At 45.3% G+C, this 13,190-nt stretch overlaps 1 protein-coding gene across 1 annotated transcript; it reads left to right on the forward strand.

The window, feature by feature from the left end:
• Positions 1-238: 238 nt before the first annotated feature.
• On the forward strand, positions 239-12,402 carry CD3E (CD3 epsilon subunit of T-cell receptor complex). The gene is made up of 9 exons (XM_039470957.2): positions 239-298; positions 422-529; positions 3,146-3,166; positions 4,303-4,317; positions 8,234-8,251; positions 8,671-8,892; positions 10,027-10,194; positions 10,758-10,804; positions 11,745-12,402. The coding sequence occupies exons 2-9, from the start codon at positions 481-483 to the stop codon at positions 11,799-11,801; spliced, it is 597 nt and encodes a 198-aa protein (XP_039326891.1). The 5' UTR covers positions 239-298; positions 422-480; the 3' UTR covers positions 11,802-12,402.
• The last annotated feature ends 788 nt before the right edge of the window (positions 12,403-13,190 follow it).

A 13,190-nucleotide genomic window follows, 5' to 3' on the forward strand; every position in this document is an offset into this window, starting at 1 on the left:
TGTATTACCATTACTTTCCATGGGAAAAACTGCAATTACTTTTGCACCAACCTACTGCATGGTCTGGACAGCTAAATGTCAGATATTTTTCATGGCCCCTCCAGGTTTTGTCAGAGCCCTCTTTGTCCTTCTAGGAAGGCTGTGGGAACCAGCTTTCTTCCACCAACCCAGGGGGAGGCCTCTGCCCTGAACGTTTCCAAGCGAGGTAGAACCCGCAAGCCCAGAGGCCCCTCTGCTTCCTGTGTGGGGTTCAGAAGCCCGCCTCCCTCCCAGCCTCAGGTGCCTGCTTCAGAAAATGGTGAGTCTTTCTCTTATAAAGCCCTCCTTTTTTATCCTGGCATTGGGAACAACGGCCCCAAGGTCCTTATCTCTGGCAAATGTTTTGAAAAAGTCACCTATTTTGCTTTTTTTTTTTTTCCAGAAGTAGTAAGCCTGCTGGCCTCCGCCATCTTAGCAGAGGAACCATCCCGTGAGAGAAGGATGCACTCAGGCGCTCGCTGGAGAGTTCTAGGCCTCTGCCTCTTATCAGGTGAGTAGGATGGAGTGGAAAGGGTGGTGTGTCTCCTGGCGCTCGCTGGAGAGTTCTAGGCCTCTGCCTCTTATCAGGTGAGTAGGATGGAGTGGAAAGGGTGGTGTGTCTCCTGACAACTGGAAGGCTTACAGTCGTACCTGGCACTGCCCGATGGCACCAAGAAGCATCATTTACCAGATGTAAGGAACTGTTCGTGCTATGTTAGGGTGGGGGATTAGAGCTGGGGACTAAAGAAAAAGGCCACGGGTGCCTGGGAGAGCGTCTGGGGAGCAGGCGAAGACGAGCAATTGGGGTGCTCATAGCTCTTGAGAGCAAAGAGGTCTCGCTGCCTCTGAGGACAAGCTCATTGCAACTTACCCAGCCCTCCAGAACTAACCCAAAAGAGATTAGAAGAGCAAAGCTCCACTCCTTGTTTTGGGGAGACCAGATAGCTGAGCTAAAACTCTGCACAAGGCATGTAGAGCAAGTTCACTGTCTTTGAGACAATAAAACGCCTCGTAATTTTCAGTTCTTTTCAGGTGCCCAACAACTTTCGGTTTATTTATTTATTTATTTATTTTTGAAGCAAGATGGGGTATGAATCGACAAATAACCAAGAGCATTTCTGTGTCTCATGAGATAAATAATACCAAAAAAGTTGCCATTTATTGAGTGCCAGGTACTGTGTAAAGAAAAAATTATTTAGATGTGTTAATTAGTTTAATACTACTTCCACCTAGGAGGGAAAGGGTTATGTCCTTTTTAAAAACTTCTTTAAGTTTTACTACCTAAGCTGATAAATCCTCTACAGATTAACAAATTGATACTCGAAAAGGTTAAATAACGTGTTAAACCACATAGTAAGTGCTGAAGCTGATCTGGGAGACCAGGACTGTTTGTGCTCTAAATGGCTGCACCGCATGAGGCAAAATGGCTCGTGATGGTTTTCTTTCAGAGACCTAGAAAATGCTGTCACAGCTGGTGCCCCCATCTCAGAGCCCCAGCCATGATATCTCCACTTCCTGCTTCGTCTTGAGTTTCTCACGTCTTGAATGTGCACACAAATCATCTGATGATCTTGTTAAAAATGCAGCTTCTGCCGGGCGCGGCGGCTCACGCCTGTAATCCCAGCACTTTGGGAGGCCAAGGCGGGTGGATCACGAGATCAAGAAATCGAGACCATCCTGGTCAACATGGTGAAACCCCGTCTCTACTAAAAAGAAATACAAAAAAAAAAAAAAAATGCAGCTTCTGCTTCAAAAGACCTGAACTGGGGACTGAGATTCCACAAGTCTAGTAAGCTCTCAAGTTTATTAATCTGCTACTGATCCTAGGAACACATTGAGTACCAAGGGGCAGGATGTAACTCCTGTAGGGAGTGACCAGGCATTTTCTATCAATTTCTTAATCTGTAAAGTAGAAGATTTGTCAGTTTATATAGTAAAAATTAAAAAGAATTTTAAAAAGAGGATATAATGCCTTCCTTCCTAGGTGGAAATAGAATTAAACCATTTTAGTGTTGTAAAGCGTGCTTTTCCAAAAAAAAAAGGGAAGAAGAAGAAGGCCAGATGCAGTGGCTTACACCTGTAATCCCAGCATTTTGGGAAACCAAAGTGGGAAAATCACTTGAGCTCAGGAGTTCAAGATCAGCCTGGGCAACATAGTGAAACCCCATCTCTACAAAAAAAAAAAAAAAAAAAAAAATTAAATATTAGCCAGGCATGATGGCACACACCTATAGTCCCAGCTACTTGGGAAGCTGAGGCGGGAGGATCACTTGAGCCCAGGAGGTCAAGGCTGCAGTGAGCCATGATCAAGCCACTGCACTCCAGCCTGGAGTGTCTCAAAAAATAAATAAATAAAAATAAATTAAAAGAGAGACTGTCAAAGGCCCAATCATCCCAGATATCTGGCATCATAGGAACGTACCCAATCTGCTTTGAGGATACGACAGTGGGGATCCTGGCTCCTCCAGTGTAGAGGCTTCAGTAAAAGAAAGGCCTAGGTGTGCAGAAAGCTTTCAGGCAATGCCAGGGAAACTGATCATTGTAATGAATCCAAAGTATTGCTGATTGAGGGCATTCTGGAGGGCCTGCTGTAAATGTGATTGGGCTCTTTAACACACAGGCCCTGGCTGATGAGTAATCAGGGTTTCAAATATTTCCATCTGTCTCAAGCAGAAAACAAATGGAAAAACTGAACCACCAGAAAAGCAGAGCCAGAAATGGAACAAGAATCCCAGTGTTTGTACCCAACCAAGAGCATGTTTTTCTTCCATGGAGACCAATGTTCAAAATGGAAGCTTAGGGGCAAAATTCTTTTGCTATGTCTCTAGTCATCCAAAAAACAGTTCCGACTTTTTCTGACTTCTGCTTATCAAATATCGTGGGCTCATAGTTAATGCTAGATGCTTCCTTCCTCTATTTTCTTCCACATTTCCTGGGAACCCCTGGTAAATACCAGCAGTAAGTTCCACTGTTCCAGGGTATAGAAATGGCTGTGACCCAGCAGTGACTGGGAAGGACATCAGATGTCATCAGTGGTCATACTGCAACACAGCCCTTTTTCTGTTTAGAAATGCAGGTACCCACAACATTTACTAACACTTTTTTTTTTTTCTTATTTATTTTCTAGTTGGCATCTGGGGGCAGGACGGTGAGATATACTTTCTTTCTTTTTTATGAAATCAGCCCATCATTCTTTGTAGTTATGAGTGGAGCTTGCTCTTAGGCCTCCCACAGAACTTCCACAGAGACCAGGAAAAGGGGCTTCTCCCATCTACTCCTTTGACTTTCCTCACAAGTCCGGAGACATTTCCAGCCCAGAAGAGGGAAGCAACAGAGGGAGGAAATGATGAGTCTTCACTGTGCAAAAAAAAAAAAAAAAAAAAAAAAAAAAACAGACTTAAATGAAGTTGAAAGCACTAACAGTTTTCATCTGTTTGCATTTATATTTGATGTGAGATTCTGCAGAGGAGATGTAGCCAGAATGCTTGCACAGGGTTACTCTGGAGAAGCTTCTGGGGCAACCTTTGGTGTGTGTTCAGAATCACATGTCTGAATATTCTGAATACATGTGTGTACATGTGTGTACATGTGTGTTCATGCGGGTGCACAGGCATCTGAGCCTGCCCGGCCTGAACTTACTCTCTCAGTCACAACAGTAGAGTCAGGAGTGGTCCAACATTGGAAGCCACTCTATTCAATCAGCTCCTCCAAACTGAGTGAACCAATGTTGTATTTAATGGCAACCACAACTGGACACCGGGACTCACACCTTAATCCCAGCATTTTGGGTGGTCAAGATGGACAGATCACTTGAGGCCAGGAGTTCGAGACCAGCCTGGCCAACATGGTGAAACCCTGTCTCTACCAAAAATACCAAAATTAACAGGGCGTAGTGGTGTATGCCTCTAGTCCTAGCTACTCGAGAGGCTAAGGCAGGAGAATCACTTGAACCTGGGAGGCAGAGGTTGCAAGTGAGCCAAGATTGCACCACTGTACTCTAGCCTGGGTGACAGAGCAAGACTGTCTCAAAAATTAAAATAAAGGCAACCACTATGCCCACATTCCACTGTGCTGCCTAATTTGTAGTGTCCTTAAGAGCCATTTTTGGAAATAGTCGTCAGATAAGACGTAAGGCCCAAAACAGCTTTTTATATGCAGTGGAGGGAATTTGAAGATCCATTGTTTCCTAAGGGTAGAGGGAAGAGTCCCAACCCACAGGAGCAGGATCTGGTCTTCGTTGCCAATAGAAACGTTACTAATGGATTCTTACCGTTTCCTTTTCAGGTAATGAAGAGATTGGTAAGAGGATTTTCACTCTATCTGACCTCTTTTCAGATGTAGAACAAAATGGTCATAGAGTACAATCACAGTAACAAACACTAAGAACTAAAACTAGTAAAGGGAAAATACAAGTATCTTTCAATGGGATCTGGATGAAACGTGCCTGTGTTTGTTGCTAGCTGTCATGTCAGATTATAGCTGTGTATGTATGTATCTCTGATCACACACATATGGGTGTGGGTTGGAGCTACCATTTGTTTTTGTATAAGCCATGAAATCTTTGAAGGCAGACACAGACAGTGTCTCATTTATCTAGTCCAGTGTCTGGCACATAATAGGTGCTCAATGAATATTTTCTGAAAGAATAAATGAACAAATGTGTGAACACATTGCTAATTACCTCCGCTTAAGAAGCTGATGGCCTGTGTAAGAGACAAATAATTAAAAATAAAACGAGTTGCATGTTATAATATGGGTAGATACAGAGTAAAGTGAAGTATAAAGAGGGGACTGGTCAACTCTACAGAGTGTTGTTGAGAAAGTCTCCCTGGGGGAGATGATCCTTGTGCTGAATTCTTAAGGATAAGCTCATGTTTTAGGGAAAAAATATTTTATGCAGAAAAGACAAAGTTATATAGTATGAGGGCTAAAAGTCTAACTGAGCTAGACCAGAATGTTTGAATCTTGGCTAAACCCCATATTTGCTGGGTGTGTTTGAGTAATTTACCTAACTTTTCTATGCCATAGCATCATTATTGGTACAATGTAAATAATAGTGCTACCTAGCTTATAGGGTTATTATGAGGACCGAGTGAATAATTTATTTAAGGCACTTAGAACATTATCTGACATAAAAGGCAGTAGGTGGGCTGGGCATGGTGGCTCACACCTGTAATCCCAAAACTTTGGGAAGCTGAGGTGGGTGGATCACCTGAGGTCAGGAATTCAAGACCAGCCTAGCCAACATGGTGAAACTCTGTCTCTACTAAAAATACAAAAATTAGCCAACTGTGGTGGTGGGTGCCTGTAATCTCAGCTACTCAGGAGGCTGAGGCAGAAGAATTGCTTGAACCTGGGAGGTGGAGGTTGCAGTGAGCCAAGATTGCACCATTGTACTCCAGCCTGGGTGACAGAGCAAGACTCTGTCTTAAAAAGAAAAAGAGTCAGCAGGTAAATTTTAGCTATTAATACATGGAAAGCACGGTGATCATACATGATAAGCATTGAAGTTTACTGAGCATGTATCTTTTAGGCATTGCTCTAAATATTCTATTTGAATTTTCTCGTTTAATTCTTCTAACATCCCTATTGTACAGATAAGGAAACAAAGGCTCAAATAAATACAAAAATTAACAAAAATAAATAAACAGCCCAGTCCTAGATATGTGAATGCAGATTTAGGCCAGGTGCAATGGCTCATGCCTATAATCCCAACACTTTGGGAAGCCAAGGTGGGAGGCTCGCTTGAGCTCAGAAGGTTGAGGTTGCATTGAGCCAAAATTGTGCCACTGCACTCCAGCCTCTGTGACAGAGAAAGACCCTGTCTCTAAAAAAATTAATAGAAATTTAAAAATAAAAAAATTCAATGCAGATTTACATGATACTGAAGTTCATTTTCTTAACCATTATGAAATACTGTCTCTGGATGTGTATAAAATCTTTGTGAGCACACATATCTTTTTTAAATTTAACTTTTGTTTTAAATTCAGGGGTACATGTAAAGGTATGTTACATAGGTAAACTTGTGTCATGGGGTTTGTTTTACAGATTATTTCATCATCTGGGTATTAAGCCTAGCACCCATTAGTTATTTTTCCTGATTTTCTTCCTCCTCCCACCCTCCCAGTGTGTGTCGTTTCCCTCTAGGTGTCCATGTGTTCTCATCATTTAGCTCCCACTTCTAAGTGAGAACATGTGGTACTCGGTTTTCCGTCACTGTGTTGGTTTGCTAAAGATAATGGCCTCCAGCCCCATCAATATTCCTGCAAAAGACATGATCTCATTCTTTTTTATGGCTGCATAGTATTCCATGGCATATATGCAGCACATTTTATATACACTCTACCACTGATGGGCATTTAGGTTGATTCAATGTCTTTGCTCTTGTGAATAGTGCTGCAGTGAACACATGTGGAGCACATTTCTGTGTAAGCATAGACGTCTAGACCCTTGTAACAGCATAAGCTAAGTCTAAGCTCCACTACTGAATTTGTGCCAATAAAAGTTGGGAGCAATTTTCTTTACTTTTTTTCAAACAGACACACCCAGCAGAGTATGATGTCTAGGTACTTTATGATTTCTAGTTCATTTAACATGTCTAAAAAACACCAGTGTTGAAAAATTATTTACAAGTTAAAATCAGATAAACTGTCTACTGCCTTTATACTCAACTCCGAATTATAAGCAGGTGGAGAGACATAGAGAATGATTTGTTTACATTCTGCAGAGTCTTGGTCAGGAGGCTGCCTGAGCAACTGAGTCAGAGTTCAGTTCTGTTCTGGGGGTAGCAGGACCTCAAGAAGGAAAGGAGGGCGCCGGGCGCGGTGGCTCAAGCCTGTAATCCCAGCACTTTGGGAGGCTGAGGCGGGCGGATCACGAGGTCGAGAGATCGAGACCATCCTGGTCAACACGGTGAAACCCCGTCTCTACTAAAAATACAAAAAATTAGCTGGGCATGGTGGCGCGTGCCTGTAATCCCAGCTACTCAGGAGGCTGAGGCAGGAGAATTGCCTGAACCCGGGAGGTGGACGTTGCGGTGAGCCGAGATCGCGCCATTGCACTCCAGCCTGGGTAACAAGAGCGAAACTCCGTCTCAAAAAAAAAAAAAAAAAAAAAAAAAGAAGGAAAGGAGGAAAGGACATAACTTTTTCTTGAGCACCTGCTATGTGTCAGCCACTTTCACCTTAATAATCCATTTAATTTTCACAAAAACCTTGTGAGGTTGGTGTTTTGTCTCCATTTCCCTGATAAAGAAATTGAGGTTCAGCAAAGTTAAATGACTTGCCCTCGGTCACACAGACTAGGGCAGACCAGGATTCAAACACAGAGCATCTGACTGTTGCGTCCAGAGCTCTGTCTTTGACAGCAGCACCACCACCTCTCCTCTCTTCCACTGTCAGGTCCGGGCTCTAGCAAAACCCAGTGTTCCAGCCACAACTTTTCCAGGAAATAAGCAAGGACCCCTAGCTCCACCTCCCAGGGCAAACACGGCGGCTGTGGGAAACATGACTGGACCTACAAACGGCATTAGTGGATTATTAGTTGATTTCAGTTGTCCACACTAATGGGCCTCCCTCTAACAAAAATAATGGAGAGCTGATTATGCTCAGAGATAATGTAAAATGAAGCCACTTTTCATTGGAAGAACCATTCCCTCAAAATGTGTTGAGTATTTCACATTATTTAAAGGCAAACACAGAGAAAATTCTATGGAATAAGAAGAAAGATGCTTGTTCTTTATTATGAGGGACTCAGTTGTAAGAAAGAATTTCTGAATTGTAAGACACAGGTAAGTCCACACATCAGTGATTCAATGGCATAGAGATCTTTATTTCTGAGAAGGCCCTTTCAAATCTATCTGTAATACAGTTCTGGCTAACATGAGAGGATAAGCTTGAAACCTCTGGAATTTTTTGGCTTTAGGACATTAAGGCTTTCTGAACTTCAGTAGATCTGGATCTAGGAGCACATGCTGCTATATTCTGAACCTGGTGTATCTGAGTTACATCTATGAGCTATTTAATAAATATATCTATGAGCTAAATCTCATAGACTAAGCATAAACCTCACCTCCAAGACTTGGGGCTCCTAAATGGATGAGAACCTCTTTGGGAAGTCTTGTGGGCAGTGTCTAATTCCACTAGAAAAAAATTTACCTACAATTTAAACTTAAACCAAGATATTTTCTTACCACCTTTCCCTTTTTCATTTTCAGGTGATACTACCCAGAACCGTGAGTTTATTCGTTTTTTATTTATGCCCTGTCTGAGGATGCAGATTGGTGGGTACATGAGAAGGAACTGACTGAGACAGATTGACCCCAAGAACTGAGATCGGCCCAGCATTTGCATTCTCGATCCCATTTTAGAAAGGTTCTAAATAGGGACTTTTATGGGTTTTTCTTTACATCAGTCTTCCCCTTCCCAAGTCCCCATGTCCCTGCGTAAACCCTAAAGCCACCTCTCAAAAGGTGGCTTCATTCCACATATCTCCTCTTCCACACCCTCCAGCCAGTAGAGCCCCCTTCTGATAAGCAAATCTAAGACCTGGATGACAGATGACTTCCTGCAGTTGGTTGGTTCTTTTGTCACTAATTTGCCTTTTCTAAAATCGTCTCTGTTTCTTCCACCAATGTCCCTTCTTTCTCCCCAGCATATAAAGTTTCCATCTCAGGAACCACAGTAACACTGACATGCCCTCGGTATGATGGACAGGAAATAAAATGGCTCGTAAATGATCAAAACAAAGAAGGTCATGAGGACCACCTGTTACTGGAGGATTTTTCAGAAATGGAACAAAGTGGTTATTATGCCTGCCTCTCCAAAGAGACCCCCACAGAAGAGGCGAGCCATTATCTCTACCTGAAGGCAAGAGGTAATCTGGGTCTGCAGAGCAGGCACCACTGGGCTCTTTAGGGAGGAGCATTCAGAAGGGCATTCTCAGCCGGGCATGGTGGCTCACGCCTGTAATCCCAGCATTTTGGGAGGCCAAGGCAAGTGGATTGCCTGAGATCAGGAGTTCGAGACCAGCCTGGCCAACATAGTGAAACCCCATCTCTACTAAAAATACAAAATTAGCTGACATGGGTGGTAGGCACCTGTAATCCCAGCTACTCGGGAGGCTGAGGCAGGAGAATCGCTTGAACCCGGGTGGCAGAGGTTGCAGTGAGCTGAGATCGCACCTGGGCAACAAGAGTGAAACTTTGTCTCAAGAAGAGGGGGCATTCTCAATGATTTCCCCTAACCCAGCTCACAGTGCCCTGGCGTCTTTGCACTTTCTCCCACACTCAATCCCAAGACTCTCTGGTACCATGCACCATCAGTGTTTTCTGGAATATAGGTTAAACACCAATATGAGGCTTCTGGGTAACCCCAGTCTATGCGAGATCTAAAATAGCAACTCCCCAAGAGACAGGACTGGGTCATTTACACTGCATCACACCCAGGTTCATGGCACACCAATGTTAGCTTATCTCACGCTTTCTCCAGAGAGAAATTTTTCAGAAAGGTTTGCAAAAAAGACTCAAAGCCACTATAACAAAATGGCATAAGCTAAGGTATAATAATGAAATAATAACAATAGCTAACACTTATTGAGTGCTTATTAACTGTCAAGCATGTACCCAACATTTATCAGGGATTTCTTTCATGTTATCCTCTCGACAACCGTATGGGTTAAGTACCATTTTATTTCCATGAGTAATGGGATGAGGAAACAGAGGCTTTGTGAGTTGAAAACACATTTCACACTTCTCACAGCTAGTGAATAATAAAGCTGGGACTGAACCCCAGGGCTGTTTGACTCCAGTGCCTCTACCCACAGGCACCAATCTTTGCTTGCTGATGTTATTCTGAACATATTGAAGGCAGGGCTCTGGCCATGGCAAGAGCTCATAAATGGTCAAAACAAAGAAGGGGAGAATGGCCTTCATGTGCCCCCTCCTCACCTCCAGGGCCTTGTGTTTTCCTGCTTGTTGATCTCCTCTCTTCCCTGCCCCACCCCCGACAGTGTGTGAGAACTGCGTGGAGGTGGATGTGATGGCGGTGGCCACAATTGTCATAGTGGACATCTGCATCACTCTGGGCTTGCTGCTGCTGGTTTACTACTGGAGCAAGAATAGAAAGGCCAAGGCCAAGCCCGTGACACGAGGAGTGGGTTCTGGTGGCAGGCAAAGGGGTAAGGCCGTGGAGATTCCTGCCAAGGGGGGACATGCAGCCTGGGCCAGGGTGGGTGGCAAGTCCACAACTAGGTCAGAACAGCTTCTCTGGAGCTTCTGGGCATATTCTCTATTACTGTGATGCCAAGATCTCAACAGAGGGTTCCGAATCTCACATCACTCCCCTCCTTCCCACCCTAGAAAAGTGCAGAAAAGCTTATGAAAGTGATGGGCTTCCTCACATGCCTGTCAATGCCCGCAGTAATCCAATTCTGTTCCTCGGCTGTGGGAAGAGAGACTCTGAGCTATTAGTTCCTGCCTTTTCCTTTCCCTTCCCCCATGGAAATAAACAACGGGAGGACCTTGAGCTGAGGAAAGTCACAAATAAGAAGAGTATAGAGTATAGAGTATCCTTAGAGATGAATGAAAGGAAAAAAGAGGAAGGGAAGCTGGACAGCAAAGGGAATGGCAGAGGAGAGAACAACGGGGTTTGCCACTCTCTGTCTGGGTCTCACTGGCACAGACAGTGCTGCCAGATTGGTTCCCTGATGGAAATGAAATGTTTCCCCTCCTTCCTTTGCAGGACAAAACAAGGAGAGGCCACCACCTGTTCCCAACCCAGACTATGAGGTAAAGGGGGATAGAAATGGGCCAGGAGGCTGGAGGGGAGGCTCCTTTAGGGGAAAGGGAACAGATGGAATGGCCCATCTTGTCTGCCAGATGCCTCAAAGCCCTTCACTCTGGGCTCCCAAAATGACCGTCCATGCGCCGCCTCTGCCTCCTTCATGATAGAACAGGACTGTCTCAAAGGCTGCATGGCGCCCACAACCATGAAGAGTAGAAGCTTGCGGGAGACACACTCCTCTTTCTCTGGCTTAGTCATTGCCTGGGATACAGCCATGGAGAATATCATATATGCAAATCCTAACACAGTAAATGCAGGGCTGATATTCCACCAGTATGCACCAGTATAGCCATACTATTTATTGAAATATTAAAATACTTCATTGGAAAATAGCCCCAAACTTTACTCACTCCAACCCACCTTTATGCATGTGCACGGACACACACACACACACACACACACAGACACACACACGGCTAGACATCACAGCCCCTCCCCAACCAGGCTGCCTTTTGAGTTGGGATAACTAAAGAGTGAATGCCTGGCATAGCAGATGATCACCAGGATTTTTTTAGTTGGTTGGTGCGTGTGCACTACTAGTTGTTAAATATTTTCACTCTCACACCTGGATACACCCAACAAATATTTGTTGAGCACCAGCCAAGCATGTAGTATTTACTTGAGCATAAGTGAGTTATTTAGCCCTGAAGAAGCCCTGGAGGGTGAGTCTTTAAGTTCCTATTTTTGAGATGGGAAAGCGGAGGCTCACGGAAGGAGGTGATCAGCTCAAGTCTCCGACTGACTGTGCCAAGTTAGAATTCCAGCCTGCCTCCTGCCTTCAAGTCCAAAGTTCTCCGCATGCCCTAAAGCTAGATCTTCAGTGCCCTTTCTTAGAAGGTACTTCCTCCCGCACCACTGACCACCCTGTCTCTATTTTACCCCCAGCCCATCCGGAAAGGCCAGCGGGACCTGTATTCTGGCCTGAATCAGAGGGGCATCTGACCCTCCAGAGGACACTGCCTCCCACTGGCCCACGTCTGGCTCCTCTCCAGTCCCCCTGCGATGCCCCGTTTCCTGGGCTAGCCTTGGACCCCATGAGAGAATCGTTCCTCGGCCTCATAATGAACTCACGCCCTCCAGCCTCATCCCCAGTTCCCTCCCTCCTGCCTTCTCTGCTGGTGCCCAGTCCTAAGACATTGCTGCTTCCTCTTCCTTTGAAGCATCATCAGTAGTCATGCCCTCACAGCTGGCCTGCTCTTTTGCCAGGATATTTATTTCTACTCTTCATCCCTTCCCCTTGGATGTGACTTCACCTTTCCTTGCATGTAAATTGTCCCCCATCCCAAACTATTCCAACTACTTTTGTATCCTCGTCCCCTTTTGCATCCCTCTCCGGGGATGGACTGAGTAAATGTTGACAGAGGCTCTGCCCCATTCACAGATCCTGGCCCAGAGCCAGCCCTGAGCTCCTCCCTCCGCCTTAACCGCCACACCCCCCACCCCCATCTCCACTGTAGGCCACTAGATTGTGATTCGCATCTCCATAAATGTGCTTGGCTCCTCTCAGCTAAGAGAGAATAAAATAAACTGTGTTTGTCTGAAAGAGTTGCTGTCCCTCTTTTCTGAGAGGCCCTCAGAGGCTGCCCTAACTCCCAAGACCATTCAGGTTCTCACTCCCTTTGCCTCTGCTATGACCCCAGATGTGAGCACTCTCTGTTCCCACAGCTGGTGGGCCGTTATTTGAAGCTCTCTTTAGAGAGAGCATGGGGAATAAGAGAAAAAAAGTGAAGGCAGGGGACAAAAACGAAAAAGAGGACCTTGTGGGTCCTGGCTATGCCTGGCTGATGATCTCTGTCCCTTCTCGGCTCCCTTTTCCACTCCCCTAAGAGGGCCACACTTTCAGCGCTCCTCTCAAAAGGCCACCCAATCCCTGCTTCCCTTACTGTGAGCAGCTGAGGGCAACTCCAGCTTCCCAGAAAACAGAGGACAGCCCCATGGGGCCTGCAGCCAATTCCTCACCTACCCCCTCACCTGCTTCCTCGCCTGCCCTTCCTACGCCAAGGATGGGGAAGGGAAGACAAGAGGAAGGGGAAAGAAGGGAGGGATGGAGGAAGGGGAGAAAGGATGGGAGGGAGAGAGAGAAAGAGAAAGTTTGCCTAACTTCAGTCGGAGGAAAACATCAAAGGTGGCAGAGAATGACTGATGGGTCCCTGATGGAGTGGTCAGTTCAGAAAATGGGCAAGACAGAAACAGGCCTTGAAAGACAGGTGAAGGTACGGAAGAGGATGGTGGCGGTGGAAGCAGGGCTTGGGGATAGGACACAGATTTTCACAAGCTGCCAGGAAGAGCTGCCAGGGCTGGGGAAGTGAAGGAGGGAGGTGTCTCAAGCAG

Source organism: Saimiri boliviensis, chromosome 6 (genome assembly GCF_048565385.1).
Source record: "Saimiri boliviensis isolate mSaiBol1 chromosome 6, mSaiBol1.pri, whole genome shotgun sequence".
NCBI lineage: Eukaryota > Metazoa > Chordata > Mammalia > Primates > Cebidae > Saimiri > Saimiri boliviensis.

What these genes read in the sequence shown, in the direction of transcription:
- CD3E (XM_039470957.2), top strand. Translation starts at nt 481, where the DNA reads ATGCACTCAGGCGCTCGCTGGAGAGTTCTAGGCCTCTGCCTCTTATCA. An exon ending in AGGCCTCTGCCTCTTATCAG is followed by an intron (nt 530 to 3,145) that starts GTGAGTAGGATG and finishes TTTATTTTCTAG; the next exon opens with TTGGCATCTGGGGGCAGGAC. An exon ending in TCTCTACCTGAAGGCAAGAG is followed by an intron (nt 8,893 to 10,026) that starts GTAATCTGGGTC and finishes CACCCCCGACAG; the next exon opens with TGTGTGAGAACTGCGTGGAG.